The 23,747-nt window shown below is 40.9% G+C and overlaps 1 protein-coding gene across 4 annotated transcripts in view; it reads left to right on the top strand.

Moving 5' to 3' along the window:
- Nucleotides 1–22,977, top strand: part of ARHGAP21 (Rho GTPase activating protein 21) — a 341,680-nt gene extending 318,703 nt beyond the window's left edge. For all 4 annotated transcript variants that reach the window (XM_033931381.1, XM_033931383.1, XM_033931379.1 and 1 more), the window contains 10 exons: nt 2,535–2,677; nt 2,771–2,926; nt 3,028–3,106; nt 5,169–5,242; nt 12,032–12,121; nt 14,413–14,538; nt 14,706–14,747; nt 15,054–15,159; nt 17,693–17,724; nt 20,598–22,977. In XM_033931381.1, the coding sequence (XP_033787272.1) occupies nt 2,535–2,677; nt 2,771–2,926; nt 3,028–3,106; nt 5,169–5,242; nt 12,032–12,121; nt 14,413–14,538; nt 14,706–14,747; nt 15,054–15,159; nt 17,693–17,724; nt 20,598–22,322 (2,573 nt within the window). In that variant the 3' untranslated portion in view covers nt 22,323–22,977. The remainder of the gene's footprint in view (nt 1–2,534; nt 2,678–2,770; nt 2,927–3,027; nt 3,107–5,168; nt 5,243–12,031; nt 12,122–14,412; nt 14,539–14,705; nt 14,748–15,053; nt 15,160–17,692; nt 17,725–20,597) is intronic.
- The last annotated feature ends 770 nt before the right edge of the window (nt 22,978–23,747 follow it).

Raw genomic sequence — 23,747 nt, 5'->3', positions numbered from 1 at the left:
CTGCACCCAGGATGCAGCCCTGTCTCGAGCCAGATTCTTGAATGTACCTTAACCATGAGTGATGTTAACATGCTTATAGATCTTTCTTTTGTTTTGTTTTTTGTTTTGTTTTTTGTTTATGTCTGGACAAAATAGAAGAATTTGTCTTATGATGTGAACAATACAACACAACAACAAAAAAAGGCAAGTGAGATATCCTATCCAGCCACAGCAGTTTTATTGAATAAACGGCAATTGCAGGTCCCAACAAGGATCCTAGTTTTTAGCAAACTGGAATGCCTTTCTCAGGGGACAATAATACACTGAGTAATTCCAAAATGTACAAATATCAAAATTCAAACTATGTGGCATTAGAGAATTGCATGTGCCAAAAAAGTACAATTCGTATCATATTTGTACACTTTGGAATCGCTCGGCTTGTTATTGTCCCCTGAGGAAGGCATTCCTTGTTGGGACCTGCAATTACATAGTTTATTCAATAAAGCTGTTGTGGCTGGATAGGACATCTCTCTTGCCTTTTTTATTGTGTTTTTGTTTTTTTTTTTTTTAAAATACCGTCTTTCCCAAGGAGATTACAGAATGGTTTACAAAGTGAACCAGAAACACAGCATAATTGTAGAACAATCAGCATAAAAATAATCTCTTATAAAAATGTAATAGTTTTTGGACCATGAAATATCACAAATAACCAAACCTATTCATCCTTTGGGCCTTTATTGTTTGGCGCTTAGCAATCAGAAAAATTAGAGGAGGGGAAGAAAAGTTGTTGGTGGAGGTTGGTTTGTTCGGATTTAGTACATCTGTTTTAGGGGTTTTTGGGGGGAGTGTTATTTTTAGATTGTTTAAAGCAAAACTGGTTTGTTTGTTCTTTTGTTTTTTTTAATGATTGGATGGCATGTAATATCTATTTCATCTGCGCCTAGAGGGTGTGTTGTTGTTCATAACCATGGATCAGCAGCCAAGATGTGTGAATTGGTGCTATGGAAACTGTGCTACCATTCTCTGAGAAATGTCTCCACACAGCGGGGCTAGCCTCTAGCTTTAGCCGGTCAAAGCTGCTAAGGTGGTTACCAAGTTACAGGACAGAGATTTTAGGCCACTATTAGATTTGACAACTGTCTCTTGATGCATTATGGGACCTGCAGCACTGCAAGTACCACACCACATTGGATTCATAACTAGAAATGGGTTAAAAATGTCTCCCTGCTGGAAACAAGATACCCTGGTGACTCTGGTTTATAGATTTTTGTCTCTGCATCATAAAGGAAATTGAATGCAAGACATGAGATTCATGCAAGAGTGTCTGCTTATAACTCAATTCCACCAGTTCTCTGAGTGTGACTAGAAACTTAAATTAATCTAGACACAGATATAATTATGTTTAGTTTCCAGTCCACAGCTCAGAATGCTGCGGTTCGATTGATATTTGGTCTGAAGAAGAATGACCACATTAAGCCCATATTATCGATTATTGCATTGGCTAGCGTTGGAAGCAACAATACTATTTAAGTTTTCTTGCATTTGTTTTAAGCTGATTTCAGGAGAGTCTCCAATTTATTTGTCCCCTCACTTTGAATTTTAGAGACCATCAAGGATTACAAGAAGCTCCAGCTTGTTTACCTATCCTAAGCCAAATGGTGTCAGATATAAGACCTTTTTTGAAAGGACCTTAGCGTTTCAGGCAGGCAAACTATAATGTTGGCTCGGTAAATGTCTTCATCAAGCCATGTCTTACTGATCTTTTCGAAAATTAGTAAAGTCTGCTTTGTTTGACAAATTTATCACATAATTAGGTCTTTTTAACATTGTAATTATTTTACTAACTTTTAATCTTGGTTTTATCTTATGATATGTATGTACTTCGCTGATTGTTCAGTTTCTTATGGTGTAAACCGCCTAGAACTCTTGGGTAATGGTGGTATAAAAGAATAAATTTTTTATTATTATTATTATTTAAACTACATTTTCAAGCTTACTTTTTCTTAACATCTCGTTTGCCTCTGATGTAGATTAAAGAATGGCTAGTTTAACTCCATAAATACACTGTAACAGTAATTATCGCTTACCTTGGCAGTGGATCACACAGCAAGACCCCCACGCTTTCAAATTTATATGTAAAAATGATGGGGAGAGTTTGGTGCATCGGTTATAGCTACAGCCTCAGCACCCTGGGGTTGTGGGTTCAAACCCATGCTGTTCCCTGTGACCCTGGGCAAGTCACTTAATCCCCCCATTGCCCCAGGTACATTAGATAGATTGTGAGCCCACCAGGACAGAAAGGGGAAAATGCTTAAGTACCTGAATAAATTCTTGTAAACCGTTCTGAGCTCTCCTGGGAGAATGGTATAGAAAATGAATAAATTAAATTAATTAATTAAATGAATTAAATAAAAGAAGTCATTCAAATAATCTTACATAAATAAATTGGATGCTGATTATCTGTTTTGGTAGTCACCGATCTGATCGATGTGCGCAGGGAAAGACTACGCATGAAGTGATATTTTCTTTCACCCTTTTCTCCACAAAAAAATTAGATGAGACCAGCCCGCCTAAAGACAAGGGAACATGGCGGAAAAATATTCCAAGCATTATGAGGAAGACATTTGAAAAGAAACCAACCGGCGGAGGAACCTTTGGTGTTCGTCTTGATGACTGCCCCCCTGCTCATACAAACAGAGTACGCAAACTGCGATCATCTTTGTGGTAAATGTTTGTTGTACCAGATGATTATTTGAGAAATGATTCATAAAAACATCTTGCTGTTCTGCAGTATGTTCCCTTGATAGTTGATATATGCTGCAAGTTGGTTGAAGAGAGGGGCCTGGAGTATACAGGTATCTACAGAGTTCCTGGAAATAATGCAGCGATCTCAAGCATGCAAGAAGAACTCAACAAAGGAGTGGCTGACATTGATATTCAAGAGGAGGTAGGCTAACTGAACATTTTGAAAAAAGTGGTGTCTGGATTTTTGAATAATTTCTAGTATATTTTTGGCTACTGAAATTTGTGCCTGGTTTAAACTCTTAGAAATGGCGAGATCTGAATGTAATAAGCAGCTTGCTGAAATCCTTCTTCAGAAAACTTCCAGAACCTCTATTCACTAATGGTGAGTGGGCTTCCATACAGTTTTAATGCTGTCTAATGCTAGACAATATTTTTGAAATCTTGCCTTGCCTATCGATTAGCAATTTTTTTCTTCTCATTTCTCGTTTCATCTGTTGTTTGTCTGAAACACATTTTTAATATAACTTTGGGTCCCATAATCAAAGCATTTATGCTCCTAACTTTGAGAATTCTGATCATAAATTGACCTTTTTGAAAATTTACTAGGGCTGAGTTCATAAATTTTTTTTTTCCCTCAAAATTTCACTAAATGCTTTAATTTAGTGGCACAGAACCCGATCAAATTTTCAACCTCCCAATCCAGGCCCTGAGCCTCCATTTTGAAGTTAGGGGAAGGGTTTACTAATATGGGCTGGGCTGTTGATTCTTTTTTTTTGGGGGGGTAGAACTGAGATCAGAGGGTTTGGGGCAGATGGTGTTAATTTTCTGCATTGGATGGGAGCAGACCAGAACAATGGCATGGGGGGGGGGGAGGCAGAGCTTGGCTAGATTAGGAATGTAATCAGGAGGAATGGACCTCAAACCCATTGTGCTGTCTTAGCCAGCTGTCTTCATCACTGTTTGCATCAGGGCTGTTTACACTCAAGGGCCCACACTATTGGCCCTGCCATATAACATAGTTCCCCTGCGCTGTTGGCCTTTTTTATTACCTGGTTTATTGTCTATGAACATGGTGAACTTTTTCTCCTAGTTGTATCTTACTTTTCAGCCTTTGCTCTTACCACAGGGTAATATTTGTGTTAACCGTGCAAAATATACCGTGTTCAGTAAAACAGCCCTTAATGACCAACATATGAGGTAACTGTTTTTGGGTAATGGTCTATTCATTTCCTGGTGTTATCTGCCAGTACAGACCTGTGTGGGATATCAGGCATCAGATATGAGATAGACTTATCCTCGGAATAAACACCACCCTATTTAACTGAAAAATAAAGCTCTTGTAATACAGATTTTCATCTTTTCTTATCTTTGACCTTGTTCTTGCCTTGGAACTGTGATACATTTCCTTTGAGATGATTTAAAACAAGAAAACTAAAGTGGGAGCGTGTTTGCATGGTACTGTTATTATTTATGGTATACTTGAGTGTTATCAATTTTTGTTAGCAGTTTTAAACGTTCTTAACAATACTCAAACAAAATCTTCAAATTGTGTTTGTCACCTCTGTTCTATGTCATGGTATTCTAGAGGGGGATATCATATTGTGAGCCATAGACCTGTACTGTGCACCACAAAAAAATTGCACCAGGCTGCAGTAGTTTGTCTCTCTGGTTCTTTTGTGAAAGAAAAATAATTGCTTAGGAAAAAACATTCAATTAGAATCAATAAAATTGGTCAATGGACCCCACATCAGATTAAACCACTTAATATTACCTCTTTGTTCAGACATCATTTTCTCGTAACGATAACACAAGCATATCGAATTCCACCCAAAAGTGAAATTTAAGCAGTCACAGTTCTTCCAGTTTTTCGTAATCATTTGGATGGCTACCCCAGTAATTATACCCAATAAGCTGTTTTTATGCCTATCTACTGGAGATGTAGGAGATAACAGCATCACACATAATACTGCTTCATATGACAGTGGAACCACAGTCTCCAGAATCAGAGTAGTATGTCCTCATATAGATCTCCAAAAACTGAGTATCAAAGGACAATAGAACAATAGATGAATTAGGACATTTTGAACTTTGGACACTTTTGTGGTTGAAAATGGTGAATAAAGTTGGACATCTGGTGGCCAAGATGTCCAAGTAGGTGATTTAAAAAAAAAATAAATTTGGACGTCTTGCGATGGCTGGTTTTGAAAATGCTCCAATAACATAAACTGTTTAAATTATATCCATCAGGAGGGTTTGATCACCAGAGAACTATGGTTTTGAAAATGGCCCTTTCTCCACCTCCAACTTTGGACGTCTTGCGGAAAACGGACTTAGACATCCTATCGAAAATGGCTTTTTGTAACTTGCACTGCAACTCTGGTTTTTGTTTGCTGTTTATGTGGTCAATACAGGCCGTAAAATAGTGTGTTTATCTTGTCAAATAGATAGATATGCAGACTTCATAGACGCTAACAGAAAAGAAGATCCTGTAGAACGTCTCAAAACACTCAAAAGATTGGTGAGTTTGATTGCTTCTGTCTTGTTTGAGTAATAAACTGGGCCCAAAATCTGCCATTGATGCAACTTGTCTTAGTTATGCAGATATGGTTGTGTTGTGACATAAGCTTTAATTATAAAGCTCTTTCTCAGTTATCTTGCCCATTCATCTTCTGGGCTTCAGGGTAGTTTCTTTTACCTAAACCAGTATATGATGGAACCCCTGCTTGCAAACTTAATTAAATATAAGCAATCCCATACAAGCTGTACTCAATACAGGTGTACCTTTTTCCTGATATATTGTACGGAGGAAAGGGATCTCAGTGACTGCATGTGTCTCAAAAGACCATGCACCATTGGTGCGCTCTGCCTTAACTTGTTTTCTGAGCACCTAAAACTATTATATACAATCATGGAAATAAAACTTAACAAAAAGTATCATAAGGTTATATCGTTTATTGGACTAATTTCATATTTATTTAGTTGGTTATGCTAATTTAATTATCTCTGTCGTCTAACCCAAAGCAATATGCAATAAAGTTTAAATCGCCACCAATAATCAATAAGTAAAACTACACATGCCCCCTCGTTTTATCAGATTAAAAATCACATCCCTTGACATAACCCTCCCAGACCTTAAACAATGCCTCATACTATGGCAATAATTGTGGTGAAGAATCCAGCCGGCCCTTCAGAGTCCCCCATAGTATGTGACTTGTGTGAAGCCTCCCTTACCTTTTCGGTGTGAAGTGAATGTGAGAGGACAGAGATTTTACACACCCTGCTGTTTAATAAGGAGTAGAGCAGCAGCTTGATCCATAGGCCATAGCTGCCTCTTTGTTTCAAGGGAACTCAATGCCAGGGCCTTGAAGGGAATTCCACCCCCCACACACCGTGGGAAATCTGCACCATTAGAGTGTGTATGCTTAGAGCAAGAGGAAAAGATGAGGAAAAAAAAGTGACACTCTCCTCCCCTTCTACATTAATAAGTTTAAATTAAGTCAAGAAGAGATGAGATGGTCTGTGTTTATCCTCCTGTGCAACTTGTACCTTGTTTATTGCAACCCAATTTGGGAAAGGTGGGATACAAATAAACAATCTGTGCTTTTGTCTAGGATTGTTTAGACAATGGTCATTTACAGTTAGTTTATTTGATATACTGCTTTTTTTTTTTACAATTATTATCATGGCGATTAACAAAATTAAAAGCAGTGGGTCAAAATTGAAAATGAACAGGGGAAAAGACCAAGACTATAGACCTACAGCCATTTCCTACCTCAGCTATGGAACCAACTACCCACATGGATCAGGTCGCTAGACTCACCAATGACCTTCCAAAGAGTAGTAAAGACCTTCCTCTTCCGCCAATCAGGCCATTAAAAACTGCCTCCTCAATATACTTCTCCTAGTACTCTTCGCTAGGACCAGTGTGGTCCCTAGAATAAGCTCTGTTATTGTCTACTGTAACCTATTTGTTATCATGACTAGTCTGTTTTCAAACGATTGTGAATGTCTACTTGTAACCCGTTCTGAGCTTCTGGGAGAACGGGATAGAAATCGAAATAAATAAACAAACTGGAACAAAAGGATATTCAGGGAGGGGTTAAGTTACAATAAAAAGGAAAATACGAAAGGTAAAAGGGTAAAATTGTTATTATTTTATTTATTCTGGGAAAGGAAGCATCTATAGAGAATCACAGTCAAAAGCCTTTCTAAATAATAGTGGTGTGATGTTGGACTCCCAGTTGACTTAGCTCAAATACAAAAGATGGCAAAACGTACATTTTATTTATTTCTCCATAGTATATGTCAATTACAGCCCTAATTTAATCTTTATCCAGGTGACTGCTCTGTTTCATTCATATTATTGTAATATGCTTTATGTGGGTCTATCAGATGATACAGTTAAGCACCCACAAGTAAGGCAGAATACTACTTTTGTTTTCTGTCAGGGGGCCTAGAGATCAGATTAGTTCTGTTAAGAAGTATTGTACTGGCTGTCTTATTGGCTACAGGATCCAATATAAAGTGCTCTGCTTGGCTTTTGTAGGAATCGTTAGGTTAATCTAGATAACAGCCAGGTCATTGTGTTTGCATGATGTATATCTGTTCAGGGTCCCTGTAGTGAAGGAAGAAGTAGATAAAGGTGAGCCAGTTGATGTAGTGTATCTAGACTTTCAGAAAACATTTGACAGAATTCTTCATGAAAGACTCCTGAGAAAATTAGAGTTATGGGATAGGAGGAAATGTTCTGTTGTGAATTAGGAATTTGTTATTGGACAAAAATAAGAGATTATGTACTTACCCTGGTAAGCTGTTTTCTAGTAGATGGGTGAGATATTCAAGACCAATGGATAATATCCCCTTAGCCACATGCATCTGCAGAAGGAATCCACTCTGAATTTTTCATTTTGCCTCTGCTGTACTTCACTGGGCTCAGCTCCCCCACCTGCAGTTAGTACCCAAGCACTGAGAGCCACCCAATACACGTGAAGTAGAGGCACCTATAGCAACAAGCTGAGAAACAAACTATTCTGCTCAAGAAGTAAAATCAACCAGTGATGTTAACTGCCAACAAATGCTTCAGAGGACCTCAGAAACTACTCCCATATAAAATGTAAACATATATACAGTATTCCTTCCAACCCCCAAAGGCTGACAGGCATCCAAGAATCAGCTTGGAGAAGCATAAACAGACTGAAAACAGTAGGCAGGCACAGGAAGGACTGGGTGGGAGTCTAGAATATCTCACCTATCTACTGGAAAAGCGCTTATCAGGGTAAGTATATAATCTATTGTCTAGTGCAATAGGTGAGACATTCTAGACAGATGGGACGTACAAAAGCAGTCCCCAAAAAGCTAGGGTGGGCTTGCTGCAACAGCCCTTAAGACCAAGAACCAAAGGCAGAGTCCTGTCTTGCTGCCACATTCACTCTGCAAAACTTGGCAAATGTGTGAAGAGAAGATCACATTGCTGTCCTACAAATCTCAGGGGAGACAGCTCTAGTTTCGGCCCGTGAAGAAACCACACTCCTGGTAGAATGCGGCTGGATGAAAACAGGGGACTGTTTTCCCAGGAAGAATGTAGGCTGACGAAATGGCCCTACGGATCCATCTGGAAATTGTGGCCCCCCACCTATTTGAATGAGTCAGCACAATCAAATGGTCAGAGAGACGAAACTCGTTAATGACCTCCAGATAACCCAGAAAAGCACTCTGCGCACTGGAACCAGTAGACTGAAAGACAGGCAAACACGCTTCCTAATTAACATAGTGTAGGCACAATGGAAAGCCAAAACCACCTTTGGAAGGAAGGAACCATCCATGGGGGAAACCCCAGTCTCCAGATATAGAGAAATGATTATTCAAGATAGATCCTGTAGTTCTAACACATGTCTCGCTGAAGTATTGCCAACCAGAAAAATGGTCTTGAGCGTCAAGTTCAAGAGGGAAGCCTCTTGAAGGGGCTCAGAAGGAACCTTGGTATGGCCAGACAGCACCAGGTTAAGGAAGGTTGCTTAACCTGCGGTCTGACATGAAGATCCCCCTTAAGAAATCTAGCAACATCAGGAGATGCCAACAAGGACTGACGCTCCTGGGATCTAAAACAAGAGAGCCCAGCAATGAGGAAATCTCTTTTTCAATTTTTTCAAATTTTGTATTAGTTTCTGTCTTAATGTTTTGAATTGAAATAGTCAAGTCATCTAAGTTACTCACAACATTAAGCATATCTCCTGCAGATTTTGTAGAAGCAGCTTCCAACTTCTGGAGCACGCTCCATATGTTTTGAAATGTCGCCGTCTGTGAGGAGTCAGCAGCTTCTGTTCCTCAATAGGTAGTTGATTCGGCATCCTGGTTTGCCTGGTGCCCTCCCCCGTGTGAGTTCATCAGGCTCATCGGCTTTTCGAAGCTCACACCACCCATGCCTTCCATTGCTGGGTTTGGCGGCGATCGTGCTGCTGGGGAGGAGAGCGATGTCTCAAACCCCATGGCTCCAGCGTCTCCTTCCACCAGAGCTACAGCAGGGACTCCCCCTCCTAGTACAGCTGGTGAGCTCGTCAGGAAGCGGTCCATCTGCATTTGTCTTGCTGTGGAAAGGTCCAGCCGGATAACGCCCTTGCGTTTGTTGTGAGGCATTGGTCCCGAAGCAGAAACAAAGTCAGGACCCAGGGGGAAAACAGTTGAAGCAAAAAGGTAAGACGGAGCCCTTACACTGGCTGCTAACACGCCACCGCCATCTTGTTTCTCCCAGCCTGCATAGTTTTCTTTGGAGCTTAGGGTCATCCCTAAAGTGATCTCACCTACTGTTAAACAGGGGTCGAGCGCAGGCAGTTGGGCGACCTTAGGAGACTCAGCAGTGTCTTGTAGGGTGCTAGCTGCGTCTTCTCATTTCCGCCCATCCCAGTGTGCATCTGTTGGTCCACAGGGGTGGGGGTGCAGTCAGACTTTGGGTCTGACTGGCAGCCTGACGATCAGTTTTCAGAGGCATTCCCAGCATTGAGACAGTGATTCTCTCATCCAGCTACTGTTAGAGAGATGAGGCAGACTGCATCACAGATCTTCAGACAGGTCACTAGGCTGATTTGACACATCGTGATCCATCCGGGCCGCGTTATTCTGGTGGTTCCAGATTAAACATAGAAACATGGTCTTGCAAACCATGGTACACAGATCTGATGCGTCTGAGCAGGGGTCGCAGCCTTCAGCTGAGTGCCCATCCAGTGCACAGACTGGGTCACTTTGCTCTTATGGCATGGCTCTTGAGCACGCAACCTTAGAACACAAACATTATTCGGAAGTGGTTATCAACACTCTTTTCAAGTCAAAGAAGATGTCCACAGTTTCTGGTTACGCTAAGGCGTGGAAGGCCTTCCAACACTGGTGCACCCAGGGCCAAATGGACCCTTATTCTGCTCCAATCTCGCCGATTCTCGTCTTTCTTCAGGCTGGCCTGAATAAAGGCCTCACTGTGGCATCTCTTCGGGTTCAGTATATTGTTAATTTAGGGCTGGGATAGTCCCTATATGGCTTACTGTTGTATTTATTTTATTTTGTTAAGTACTGTTTGGTTTGCTTACATTTTGTTCCTTATCTTGAACAGGTTTGAATGTAGTGAGTAATAAATTCATTAATCAGTAGAAATATTCAAGATATTTGACTGGTCAGAGTTCAGGAAGGAAATTTTTTTTTTCCATAGAGAAGTAAATTCATGGTTAGGGGTTCATGATCTGAAGTTGTAGGGAAGGAAGAGTTAGGTACAAGGTGCTACCCAAAAGTTTGGGGAATTAAACTGTAAAAACAAAATTGCTTCCCAAAACTCCTAGTTTCCGCCGTCTCCTTCAAAGTAGTCTCCTTGAGAATGTATACATTGATCCCAGAGTTTTCCCCATGATTCCATGCATCTTTGGAAGTCATCTTGGGTGAGTGCCTTGAGGACCTCCTGCGATTCTGCCTGGATCTCTTCAATCGTGTTAAAACGTCACCCTTTCAGTCGTAATTTCATTTTGGGGAATAGGAAAAAATCTCAGGGGGCAAGGTCAGGCGAACAGCGAGGGTGCATAATTACTATAATGTTTCTGGAAGTCAGGAATTGTTGAACAACGAGTGATGTGTGAGCGGGCTTCTGTTAGTAGTCTTGGCACAAATTTTGCAGAAATGCATCTCGTGTTCAATTCGTCCTACTATCTCACAAACATCGTGGATAGTTTGCCTATGATCTGTAACGATAGTCTCACAAACTTTTGCTATGATTTCTGGTGTTGTGCTTGTTGGAGCATACAATGGGTTTCTGCAGCAGTTTTTTTTAAAGTTTTAAACAAAATTTGATGCAGATTCTTTGCTCGGTAAAATCCAACATATCAAAATCTACAGAGTCACTAAAACACAACTGTACAAAATCGCACAGAACAAAACAATGCAACCACTCAGCTGCACACCTGTTGGCACACTGATTCACAAAGTATACTACTATTCACATCTAGCTGCAGAAGGGCATACTATATCCAATTTGCACACGCTGTTCACATTCCCCAAACTTTTGGGTAGCGACTCATAAGAGAATCCAATGAATCAGTCTACATTGCAAATGATTTAATTTTGTTAATATTACATACAATAAAATTCTTAGAACATCAATGACAAGGACAGAAAACAGAATAATAATCAACAGATCTAATATCAGTGATCTAATTTCAGTAGGAAAAGAGTACAAAACATGATAATAATAAAAAAGGACTTATCTTCAGCTGATAAAAAAATCAATTGGAATCCTAATGTTCAGTATTCAATGATGTATACCAAAAATCCATACTGAAAAAATGAATCAAAGTCTGTTGAAACTGTCCAAAACAAAACTGTAAAAACACATTGAAGTCCATGCGATCCCAATCATGAACATGTAATCGAAAAAGTGCAGGTGCAAGTGCTTCACAAAGTAAAAAAATCCAAGTGTAAAAACCAATACGATGACGTGAACAATAAAACCAAGACAGGTTCAACTCCCAACACGAGTCGTGTTTCAACAATGTCTTTCTAGATAACATTCAGGTCATGGAGTAGAATTTGTTGTGGACAGCAAGGTTGCAGAAGCAAAAACAGCTGGATATTCAGGCAATAGTCCAAGAGTAGCATAACTAGACTTGATGACTAACTGAATATATTCTTAGAAATTGAGACAAAAAATAACAGGGATGCTCCAGTTTTTATCCACTTTGTTACTAGTTTTGACATGAAATTCTCTGATGGAATTGACACACTGGCCAAAATTATTTCTCACAGTGCAATTTAACGATTTAAATCACTCTTCTTTCAGATTTATGATCTACCAGAACATCATTACGAAACACTGAAATTTCTCTCCACACATCTGAAGACCGTGGCAGAAAACTCAGAAAAAAATAAGGTACAAAAGTCTGATAAGACAGTACGCAAATCCCATCATAACCCACATCACTACACACATCTCTCTCTTGGGACCTAATAGGAAAATTCACAGCTTTATGGTAATCTTTTAGCAACCTAGTTTCAAACGCAACCATTTCAATCACTCAGTGAGCAGACTGACACATGCTTGGAGCGCTAACAGCAGTGACAGGGAAAGCAGCCTCCTCTCACTGCTGTTAAGGCTTCTGGGGTTTTTTAATGACACAGATTTGTGTGTGTTAAACATGCACCATCTATCCCATTAAAAAAGTCCCTTCCCCCGCACTAGCACCCATGAGCCACCCCCCTCCTCAAACCCCAAAAAGATGGCAGGATGAATGCCCACTCCCTCCTGCTACAAAGGCGTCCACTCCCTCCCCCCCTAAAAAGGCAGGGGATTGCCCACCCTCCTGATATCAGAGGCCCTCCTCCCCCTCCAGGCCCCAATGCCCCGTACCTTAAAAGTTGGGAGCAGGAGGTACTGAAAATACCTCCTGCTCCTCCTCTCTTGCCAACGACACTGGGCCTTAGGCCCCTCCCCGGTGCATCATGAGATGTAAGGGGAGAGACTTCCTTAGGAAGGAACCTAAGGAAGTCCTTGATTGGGGCCTGATTAGCCAATCAGGAACTTCCATAGGCTCCTTCCTAAGGAAGTCCCTGATTAGCTCAGACACCTCAAGCCCCTTCCAAGGGAGGAGCCTAAGGCTCAGTGTTGTCGGCGAAAGAGGAGGAGCAGGAGGTGTTTTCAGTATCTCTTGCTCTAGATTTTTAAGGTACGGGGCCTGGGGAAGAAGGGGGTCCTCTGGTGGCAGGAGGGAGAGGGCATTCCTCCTGCCTTTTTTTTTGGGGGGGGGAGTAGGGGGGAGGTTATTCATGGCAGGAGGGAGTGGGCATCCCTCCTGCCATTTGTTTTAGGTTCGGGGGGGTCGCTGTGTTTGTCGGGGGGAGGGGGGGGTCATTGGCGGAGGACCAGCAGCAGCGGTGAAGGATCTTTTTTCATTTTTTTTTTTTTTAATGAGACAGGCAGACCTATTGCTAACATAGTTACTAACATGTCTACAGCAGTTGAGTTTTAGGATTGATAAAACCTGATGCTAAATAGCCAAGCAATGTAAGTGAATCAATCGCTTGACTATTTTGCATGGGGTTTTACTAATTTGCATGGGTTGGATCAGATCGGAAAACGGGCGATTAGTGAATTGGATCGATTAACAGCGATTGTCGCTAAACCTGTGAAAATCTGTTTAGTGACGATCACTGACTTTAGTGAATCTAGCCCTAATTTAGAAAGGTGATGTGCACCTTTCTAAAATACTCATCTATATACAGTATGCACCATAGAGGATGCTCCACATAGGCACCTGTTTTGCCTTTTTCAAAAGTTGTGGAAAACCAGATTAAAACTGGAATTATTTGCTGCACATTTAATTCTAAAATAATCAGTGTTCAAAATCTCTGTAAACAACAATAGGAGAAAATATGAGGGATGAGTATCCATTTGAAATGACAAGGTAAATATGAAATTTCCCATGTTTTATTTTTTAACCGAGAATAACAGGAGAAAAGTTAAAAAGTTGGGAGGAGAGGGGTGTTTTGTGTCATCAGTAGTGCATGGTCGTGCTTAACTAGTGTACAATATTTAGACATACTGTTGAAGAATAGTTTGCACTATTGACAAGTCAAATTGTTGCTGTTGTCCCGGTCTCGCTACGTCTGGTTAGGTAGAACCAACGTTTCAGCCATTATTCTGTGGCTTTCTTCAACATTATGGCCGTATCATCAATTCTATCTACCGAGATGCGTCGAGACCCAGACAACAGCAACAAAGTCCCATAAACAACATAGGAAATGAAACAAAACCAGACTTCCTCCCCCCCCCACAAAAAAAATATATTAATTTAAGCATCATTTTTAGGGGTCCTTTTACTAAGCTGCAGTAAGCATTAATGCATGCTTACCACAACTTAAAAGGGCTTACCATGGAGCATGACGAGTCGTCCCATGGTACGTTTCAAATGCATGCATGCTACTCATGCACTAATAAAATTTATTTTTATTTTTTGGTCAAGGGGGCATCTGGGAGCAGAGAGTTAAGAGTTTTTACACTAACCAGTGCATGAGCATTGCACCACAGTAACTAACACGCCCTAATTTTTGTTAACGGCCACACAAGATTTGTACTCTAGTAATTAACGGAAAAACTAAACATTCAGTCATGCAATTCAAGGTTGACGACAGGCAACTAATAATGATGCACTTTATCTTCCTTAGATGGAACCAAGGAACCTGGCGATAGTATTTGGCCCAACGCTTGTGAGAACATCTGAAGATAACATGACTCACATGGTTACTCACATGCCAGACCAGTATAAAATAGTAGAGACACTCATCCAACATGTAAGTCAATCAGGCGTCTCAAAGGAATGTTACCAAAACTTAGTGCTTCTTTGGGGCCTCTTGTTATCTAGCTGCAGATCTCAATATTCTACGTCACTTCTGCATCCAACAGTTTGACCATATTAGTGCTTTTTCACTTGTCTTTTTTTTTTTATTATTATTTTTAGCATGACTGGTTTTTCGCAGATGATGGTGCCGAAGAACCACTTGTAAGTAGTGTTTCCAGTTTATAAGTGAATTGAAGACGCATTTACTTTCTAAATTAAATTTGCTTGGAGGCCATAATACAAAAACATGATTCTCTCCCATCTGAATTATAAATTCTGATCTTGCTGAATTGAACATATTGGCAATGGTTACTGCCTTTCTGTTTTGTTATAACTGTAAAGTTACGTAAAAACCTGACATTTCCTCCTGAAGTCTCATTAGGTGTGTAATAGCGCCTTAATAGATTGTGAATCACAGTGAACTGCTTGTGGAAGGATGACGAAGAGATCTTTGTTTATTAACTATAGACAGCTGTTCAGGAGGAAAACACTGTAGAGTCTCAACCAGTGCCAAACATAGATCATTTGCTCACCAACATTGGAAGAACTGGAGTGTCTCCCGGAGATGTATCAGGTAACTCTTGTCTGGACAGCGTTAGTCCGAAGGCTTGATTAACCTGTCCAGTAACCCTTCCTAAACTACACCGTCTACTCATGGATCTCAGATTTCCTATTATTAAACTAGTTCTCTCTCTCTCTTTCTCTCTCTTTTTTTATTTTGGTTGATCTGAGTGTACTGATTCTCACATTACTTGGGTACACAAGCATGCACAAAACCATTCCCTTCATTCACAATTCTTCATACAGTAGTCATCACAAGGTAAAACAAATTTGTTCCACTGTCTATATGGTTGCTGTGATGGCAGACATTTTGATATTTACAGAAATAGTGGTCACCCAAAGTACAAAAAAAAAAAGGCACATTATAAACTAGTTATGAGGTACATTTTTATGGTGGTAAGCCAAATGAAAATGAACAAAATATATTAGAATGTATGAGTGCATTACAGTTAATCTTTCCTCTGTGTTTTCACATTTGCCACCCTGTTTGATGAAGTGGCAGGTGGGCAGGCACCAGTTTCCAGTGGAATTTCTCCTCTTCCCTCTTGCTGCCTCGCCCCAGCATGCATGCCTGGCTATTGCTATCCCTTTGTGTCTAGTTCTTATAGCTTTAAAAGGGTGTTTTTTTCCACTCTTTACCGATGTTGAAACAGGAGAAGTGGGAGGCGTCTATCACACGGTGATGTCATTAATGGATTCTGTGATGTCACTGATGGACAGCTGGAACTGTAGGAAGAAGGAGGATTGTTGTCCACACTGTAGCTGCCTTGTCTGCAGAAACCCCCGTTTCTTGTAAATGCAAAAATAGATGATCTGTGCTGTAAATTTTCTGTTAAGAGTATTTTAAACAGATCAATGCTACTTTCTTAAAGTCTTTCTGCTGTTTCTTGTTATTTCTGAAGCAGACCCTGAGGAGAAATAGCATGGTATGGTCTACCAGTTTTTCTAGTCATAAAACATTAGCCATGTGTCAAAGGGGTGTGGCAGGGGGCTGAGCGTTATAATTCCAGGAAAAAAAGAATAAGTTTAAAATCAGAATGTCAAAGAGAACATTCTTTAGCTATTTTGCTAGCCCCTTTCTGCCCTCTTTATACCTGTACAGTCTCAGTTTTTGCCCCTCAGTAAAGCTCTAGTGTCCATTTTCATTTCATAACGCTTGCTTAAACACTAGCAGAGCTGGTCACTTCTGAAATATAACCAACAGTACATAAGTTCAAGAAGTCAGTGAGGGCAGTTTAACCTTTTCAAGACTTAAAACACGGTGCGTAGCTATATGCAATAACTGACTAAGGGCTTCTTTTACAAAGTCACAGTAGATATTTCTGGCATGGCAAATTGATAAAAGCCCATAGGAATTGAATGGGCTTCGTTGCATTTATCACATGGGAATCACTACCACAGCTTTGTAAAAGGCGCCTTAAGTAATCATTGGTGCAAGGTATTGGTAGCCTCAAATGGGCCCATAAATCACTGTCTTGACTGTGAGATCATTGACAAGATGATTTAAGGATGTATTTGGAACGACAGAAACTTCCTGATGTTTGAATTCCTGTCAGTGCAAATGATAGCTAGCATTTGCCCATAATGTAGTCTTGTGCCATGTTTTTACCTAAGTATGTGCACATATTGAAACTACAGGGTATAAAATGGGAGTTAGTGTGAGACCTGTTAAGGACTGATGCGGTTGGTTAAAATAAATTGGAACTTGGTACCTGATTTGCTAAGACTTCTCCTGTTCTATTTCTGAGGGGGAGGGGAGAGGCCAAGATACTAACCTGTACAGCTTCCTGCTGGTTGGCGGCCTCTTTGCATGCATTTTTCTGTGGATGCATATGAGCTCCATAGAACTGCTTTGCATGCTTTAGCATCGCAGACACATATTATTTATGAATTGCATAAAATTTTACACATAGCAAACTCAGTTCAAAAGTTTATTCTGAGGACAGACCTAGTTTTGCAAATTTAAAAAAAAAAAATCTTGTTTTGAAAGAAATGACGCGAGAAAGCATTTCTAGTATTTTGCATGTTCCTATGTGCTTCAGGCTACCCCTACCCTTCCAAAAGGAAATGTTCAAAATTCTATACATCAGCCTCTGAAGTCTGACAGGAATAGGAGTTACGCTTGTGTCCAAATTTGTAGCTAGGTCAGCTAAATAAGATTCTGAACTGTCTTATCAGCCAGTTCAAACCCAGGGCAGCACACAATTCCAGAATGAATCACACAGAACTGCTATTTTGTGAGCGCACTATTTAAAAAGAAATAATAAACCTCAGTGTTTCTGTTTCTGTTTAGAAGAACAGGGTTCCTTTGCCATTCCTCTCATTGAGCTGGTTCTGCCTACAATTCACAGCATCCTTTCATGGCGGTGGCTTTCTGTGGTGCAGCTTGCATCTTTGTGAGCTCTTGACTATCCACTCTGTTTTGTTCTTTTGCTTTTTCACATTTTCCTGTGCCTGTCTCTTCCACAAGTGTAGCGCTGTCTGTCTTACAATTACTGTTAATTTCCAAACGCTAACCCTGTTTACTTTTATTCATGTCCCCACAGATTCAGCCACTAGTGATTCAGCAAAATCTAAGGTAAATATGTCGCAAATAACGTGCCCTCCGTTGGCACTTTATGTTCACTCTATCATCACATCCTCCTCCTTTGTAAGGAGTAGAATGTTTGTATAGCGTGTTTCCAAACTGTAGACAAGTCAGAGGACATTGTAAGGGCAATTCTAGAACCTAGACACACTCATTTACATGTGTTAGGAGTGTAAATGTCTAGAAAATGAAAACTTACTTTTGTATAGTACTCCACATAAATTTGAGCAGGGCACCTAAGCTTTGTTTTGCAGATAGCACTTGCACAGAGCGTATTTACCAAGGGGGATGTATACATGAGCGTGATACAGCGAACTTACAGAACAATAAGTTAGGTACATTCCTGACTTTTGTAGCCAGCTCTGGGGCTAGTGTAACTGAGTGTAGGCACTCTGATACTGGGCTACACTTGTATTCTGGAATGAAACATTGATGTCCAAGTTTTGTCAAAGAATAGATTCCTACCGCACGGCTTCAGGGCCCCCTAATTGGGAGCACCCAGTTATCAAATTGCCTCCCTGTGTGTGTGACACAATGTTGAAAAGTGGGGTATGGGAAGGAAAGGGATGAAGCTGCCGAGGTAAAGAATAAGTAGAAGAATATTCAACCTTTAATCAGTTTTACTAAGAGCTTGTTAAGTAATTGGGCTGCGTTCTCGCTATCGATAATGGGCCTGTTGGCATTGTTTAAAATGATCCTTCCCAAATGGCTCTATGTGTTCAAACTATTCCCTTCTTGCTTCATAGAAAAGATAGATTATTAGTCCAGCGTCTCGTTAAACACTTTTTGTGGAAAAGGAGGAAAGCATTCTTTAGATTTAAGCATTTAACATACTACCTGAGTAGGGGTGGGCCAGGGTTACCAGCAGGTCTGTGGACTTGAGGAGTCAGAGACAATTTGGGGTACCTGGAGTTGGAGTCGGAGTTGTGGGTACCAGAAATTGAGGAGTCGGAGTTGAAGGATTTATCTACTGACTCCACAGCCAGGGCTATGGAGTCAGAGCTGGAGTTGAGGAGTCGGAGTCAATTTGGGGTACCTGGAGTTGGAGTCGGAGTTGGAGTTGTGGGTACCAGAAACTGAGGAGTTGGAGGATTTATCTACCGTCTCCACAGCCCTGGTTACCAGATATGGATTTTTCATTGTCGAGCCTGCTATTTATGTCAAATAACAGACTGGATAAAAATGACTGAGGATTATATTCCCTCCAATACAATATGAAGCAGCTCTAATATTTCCTTTTGCTGCAAGCTCTGCATTATAGGCAGCTCCTAATAAGTTACCTAGCCATCTGAAAACCAGTTGTCTAATTACACCACTTCATAGCGTATGGACTTGGCTGTGTAAGATCAAAAAGATTGATAAATGTGTGACATCCTGGCTGCCTGTTCGGGGCAATTTGGATTTCCTAGCGGGACTTTCTGGTCATTCTTTTAAGCAGAGAGAGTGACAGTGTATTACTTGATTGAAACATGCAAAAAAATGACAACATTTATCCCTCCTTTTACTAAACCGCGATAGTGGTTATTAGCACAGGGAGCTGCGCTGAATGCTCGGGAGCAGTAAAAGGGGGTGGGGGGATGTTAGGCCGTTTTCATCATACCTTCTATCCAGGTATATAAAATCAGTGGAAAGTCTGAATCTGCTTGCTTGGTAATACTGGAACTTGATTGTACCACTTGTAGCTCTGTTTGACAGTCTCAGGGCAGAGTAGTCGGAGAACAATAAATGTTTCCATCTCGTTCTTCGATGCGATTCCTGTAAGACAAGGGATTGGTGGAGCAGGCTGTGGGAAAGTTAGCACTTATTTTCTTCTTGCTCAGGGCGGAAAGAAAAGGGACATAGATTTGTTTTTCAGCACTACATTCGCTGTTACGGTTTTTGTGAAAACGCCTTAGTACCACCGAAATCACATAACTCTCTATTCAAAGAGGCTATAGGTATATTGTCATGTTTACTATGTTACCTACAGTACACACATGAGTTCATGTGGAAGGTTTTTCCCCTGAGGCACTCAAAATTAACAGAGTCTTGGGGTCACTCTGTATCATGATTTCCCTAAACTAAAAGTGAGCTGTCAGTATTGGAGAATAACATAATTATTTATTTATATACCGCATAAGCCTTACAGTTCTAAGCGGACACATTTTTCCCTGGCCCTGCAGGAACTCAATTTCACCGTCCCTGCGAGTTTTGTCGCTGTCCCTGCCTCATTCCTGTAAGTTCTGCCTTAACCACTCAAGCCTCGGACACTTAAGATTTTAAAGTGTTTGAGGCTTGTGCAGATGAGGACGGAGCTTACAGGAATGGGGCAGGAACAGGAAAAGAACTCGACAGGACGGGAAATAAGTTTCTATGGGGACGGGAAAAAATTTGTCCCAGTGTCATTCAGTATCTTTTTAATTTGACATAATATACTGTAGATGAGCAGTTTCCAATCCAGTCCAGTGCCTGGGACACACACTGCTTGTCAGGTGTTCAGGAAATGCACAGTGAATACACATGAGATACATTGGCAAATGACTCTTTACTCGTAAGCAGATCTACCTCGTACATATTCATTGTGGATATCCTGAAAACCTGGCTGGCTGTGTCCTTAAGGATTGCGTTGAGCCAGTGCTGTAAAGCAGGGGTGGGGACCAAGGGCTGAAATCCAGTCAGGTTTTCATGATTTTCCCAACGAATATGTATGAGATCTAATTGCATACACTGCCTCCATTGTATGCAAATAGATCTCATATATATTCATGGTGGAAATCTTGAAAATCTTGACTGGATTGCGGACCTCTGTTCCCCTATAGAGGAATATACAAAGCAGAGTAGTTTTTTGGACTGATGACTTTTCTGGTTCTTTTGTCTCTCTACAGGGTTCTTGGGGATCTGGAAAGGATCAGTATAGCAGGGACCTACTTGTGTCCTCCATCTTTGCAGCCGCTAGTCGTAAAAGAAAAAAACAGAAAGAGAAGCCACAAGCAAGCAGCTCAGAGGACGAGTTAGATAATGTCTTTTACAAAAAAGAAGCTACGGAAGTCTCTCTCAGTGACAGCACAAAACAAAGCACCGATAAAGGGGACTCTGAGAAGGAGAGCGATGTATCCAGTAGAAAACAAAGGAGTTTTGTTTTAAAAGCGAGAGAGAACATAAAGAAGGACAACAGTGCTGCAAAAGAAGAGAAGAAATCATTCAGGCAGGATAGTACACCCTCAGAGCCCTCACCATCTCTTCATCACAGGTTTACTCAATCCCCTAATCTTGGCCGTAGACTAAGCACCAAATTGGAGGGAAACAAAACGCCCATTTCGCAAATGTCTTTCTTAACTGAGGAGACAGTATCTGATTCAGGGACGGTGCTAAGTACTTCTTCCCAGGCGTCTTTTCATAAGCTGACATCAAAGAAGCTGACTAATCCTGAACTCAAAGGCAACGAGTTTTTAGCTGCTGATGTAAGTTCTATCACATCGGACTACTCTACGACCTCATCTACCACATATCTCACTGGTCTGGATTCCAGTGTACTTAGCCCGGAGGTGCAGTCGGTGACGGAAAGCAAAGGAGATGAAGCCGACGACGAGAGAAGTGAACTGATTAGCGAGGGGCGCCCTATGGAAACTGACAGTGAAAGCGATTTCCCTCTTTTTGCTTCAAGTTCTGCTTCTGAAAGAGTCAATCGAGGCAAAGCTCAAGAACTGGCAAAGATAGGCCGAAGAAACTCGGAAGGGAGTACGAGCTGTACGGAAGGGAGTTTAACACCGAAACTTGATAGCCGCAGACTATTCAGTTCACATAAACTTATTGAATGTGACACACTAGCTAGGAGAAAGTCTTCCCGGTACAAGACAGAGAGTGAGGGTTCCACAGACAGCAAGAATGAGAAGGAGTTGACGACTGTGGCCAAAGTGTTTGATGGGGTAACAAAAGGAAAATCAACAAGCAGCATAAGTCAGTTATCTAAGAGTGAGCCTGAAAAGCAGGAGCTTGCTTGGAAACTTAAAATAACAGAGAGGTTAAAATTGCGCTTGAAGGCATCTGCAGATGACATGTTTGGGATAGGGAGTCAAAAAGCTTGTGCTCCAGAGAACCGCAAAAAAAAAAATATTCGGCGAAGACACACTTTGGGTGGGCAGAGAGACTTTGCTGAAATAAGCGTGTTAAACGCTTGGCAAGTTGAAGCCCGAGAGAACCCTTTAAAAGGCAAAGATCTGGAAAACGAGCTCTCTGCTGTGGACCGGTTAAAACCAAAATGTCCTTCACAGGGCCTCTCCATTTCCGAGTGGCTTGCTCGAGAACGTTTGCGCACTAGTATGTCAGACCTTGACGCAGGGGAGTCTGGCGAGCCTGCTATGGAAAAGGCTAGTGTAGGGGAAGCGTTGAACACGTATCCGCCATTCTCGCCACCAGCTCAGGTGAACGAAGGCAGTTCGATTTCATCTGAGAAGCCCCCTTTTGCTTTGGCCCTACAGTCAGGGGACCAAGTAAATGGTGAGGGCTACCAAAGCAAAAACAAAAACAGTTTTCGTCCTGCCGTGGATGCCCATCCGCATAAACTGTCTGGCACCCAAGTGGTTAGGTCTCGATTCTACCAGTATCTTTAAGAAGAAATACTCAAAATGTCCCTACTGTAATAATCATATACTGTTACAGTTCCTAGCTGCCCTGTGTATATTTTGCCGTGACCTGATTTATCATGCAGCCTTTATTTTGGCTGTTTTAATTTATGCCCTGTGGAATGACTTCACAGTGTGTTACTTCAGCCAGAAGAACATAAAGACAAGTTGTATTTGATAGCAGTATGTGCAAATATTGAACAAAGCATCTGATGCAATATGTTAAGTAATGTATATAGGTTTTCTGACTGGAATTTGCTGCACACCTTACAACAGCTGACATTAGTACATTTTAAATATGTATTTTGTTTTAGCCACTAACAGAAGTGCCTCATCATAAGACCATTTGAGTTGGTAGGGTGCCATATTGTTAGATGTTGAATTAGAAAAATGTAAAGTGACCAGAGAAAATGCTGTTTTGTGTTTTTTTTGTCAGAAACTTTCCGTACGTTTTTGTGGATTTTAAACACCAGTGGATACAGAGCTTCCATTCTTTAGGCATTCCAGTTGGATCTCCAAGTTTTATATTTGAACTTTTAATACAGATTTTTGAGTTTTATGTGACTTGAATTTTTAATCTTTCTGTAAAAAAAAAAAAGTAATTAAAAAAAAAAAGGGTAACTTAAATGTATATATTTCATGTGTATCTTTTCTTCAGATACCAGATTTGATATAAATGTTGTAATATAGGCATGTAGATAGTGGATCCTGGAGAAACTGGTTTCTTTTATTGAAGAGAGTATAATTTCTGCATGAAGACCTAATAAATTCAGCCTTGTATCATGCCTGTGCGCATACCCACTTAAACACTGGAAATAAAATTGTTTTGGTGATATTTTGGTGCCTGAAATTTCTTGTTTCATTGAAAATGAAGGGAACATTGTATCTAATAATGTTTACTTGCAACCTCAGTCAACAATTGTGCCCAATAAATTAAATACCTAAAGTAAAGATGTCGTCTGGGTGATTTCTCTCAAGCTTTTCTTTAGAATTTGGCTAGGCTAATGTTAGTGACTTAACTGGAAATTTAATTGTACTGGACCTTTGTTGGAACTGGTAGCCCAGGTTAGAGGGCTAGATTCACTAAGCCAACCGATCGTGTTTGCGATCGTGTACCGATCCGATTCACTAACCTCTGTTTCGATCCCGACCCGTGCATGCAAATGAGGGGCATGCAAAGTAGGCAGGCAGCAATTCACTAAACAAATCTGGGACACCAATTGGGCTGGCCGATCAACAAAAGAAGCGACTGCTGGGGACCAGTTGCTCACGTCCTTTCTGACTGTCCTCGCCCTGAAATCCCAGCCCATCAAACAATCAATAAAGCCCCCAGCTCTCTGCCGCTCTGCTCGAACAGGGATACATCGCCGCACTTCCCTTCAAGAGCTCTGCTCTTGCCGCCCTAACTCTCCT

This window comes from Geotrypetes seraphini, chromosome 2 (genome assembly GCF_902459505.1).
Source record: "Geotrypetes seraphini chromosome 2, aGeoSer1.1, whole genome shotgun sequence".
Lineage (NCBI taxonomy): Eukaryota > Metazoa > Chordata > Amphibia > Gymnophiona > Dermophiidae > Geotrypetes > Geotrypetes seraphini.
The sequence above is the reverse complement of the archived record's forward strand: the minus strand, read 5'-3'. Positions and strand labels throughout refer to the sequence as shown.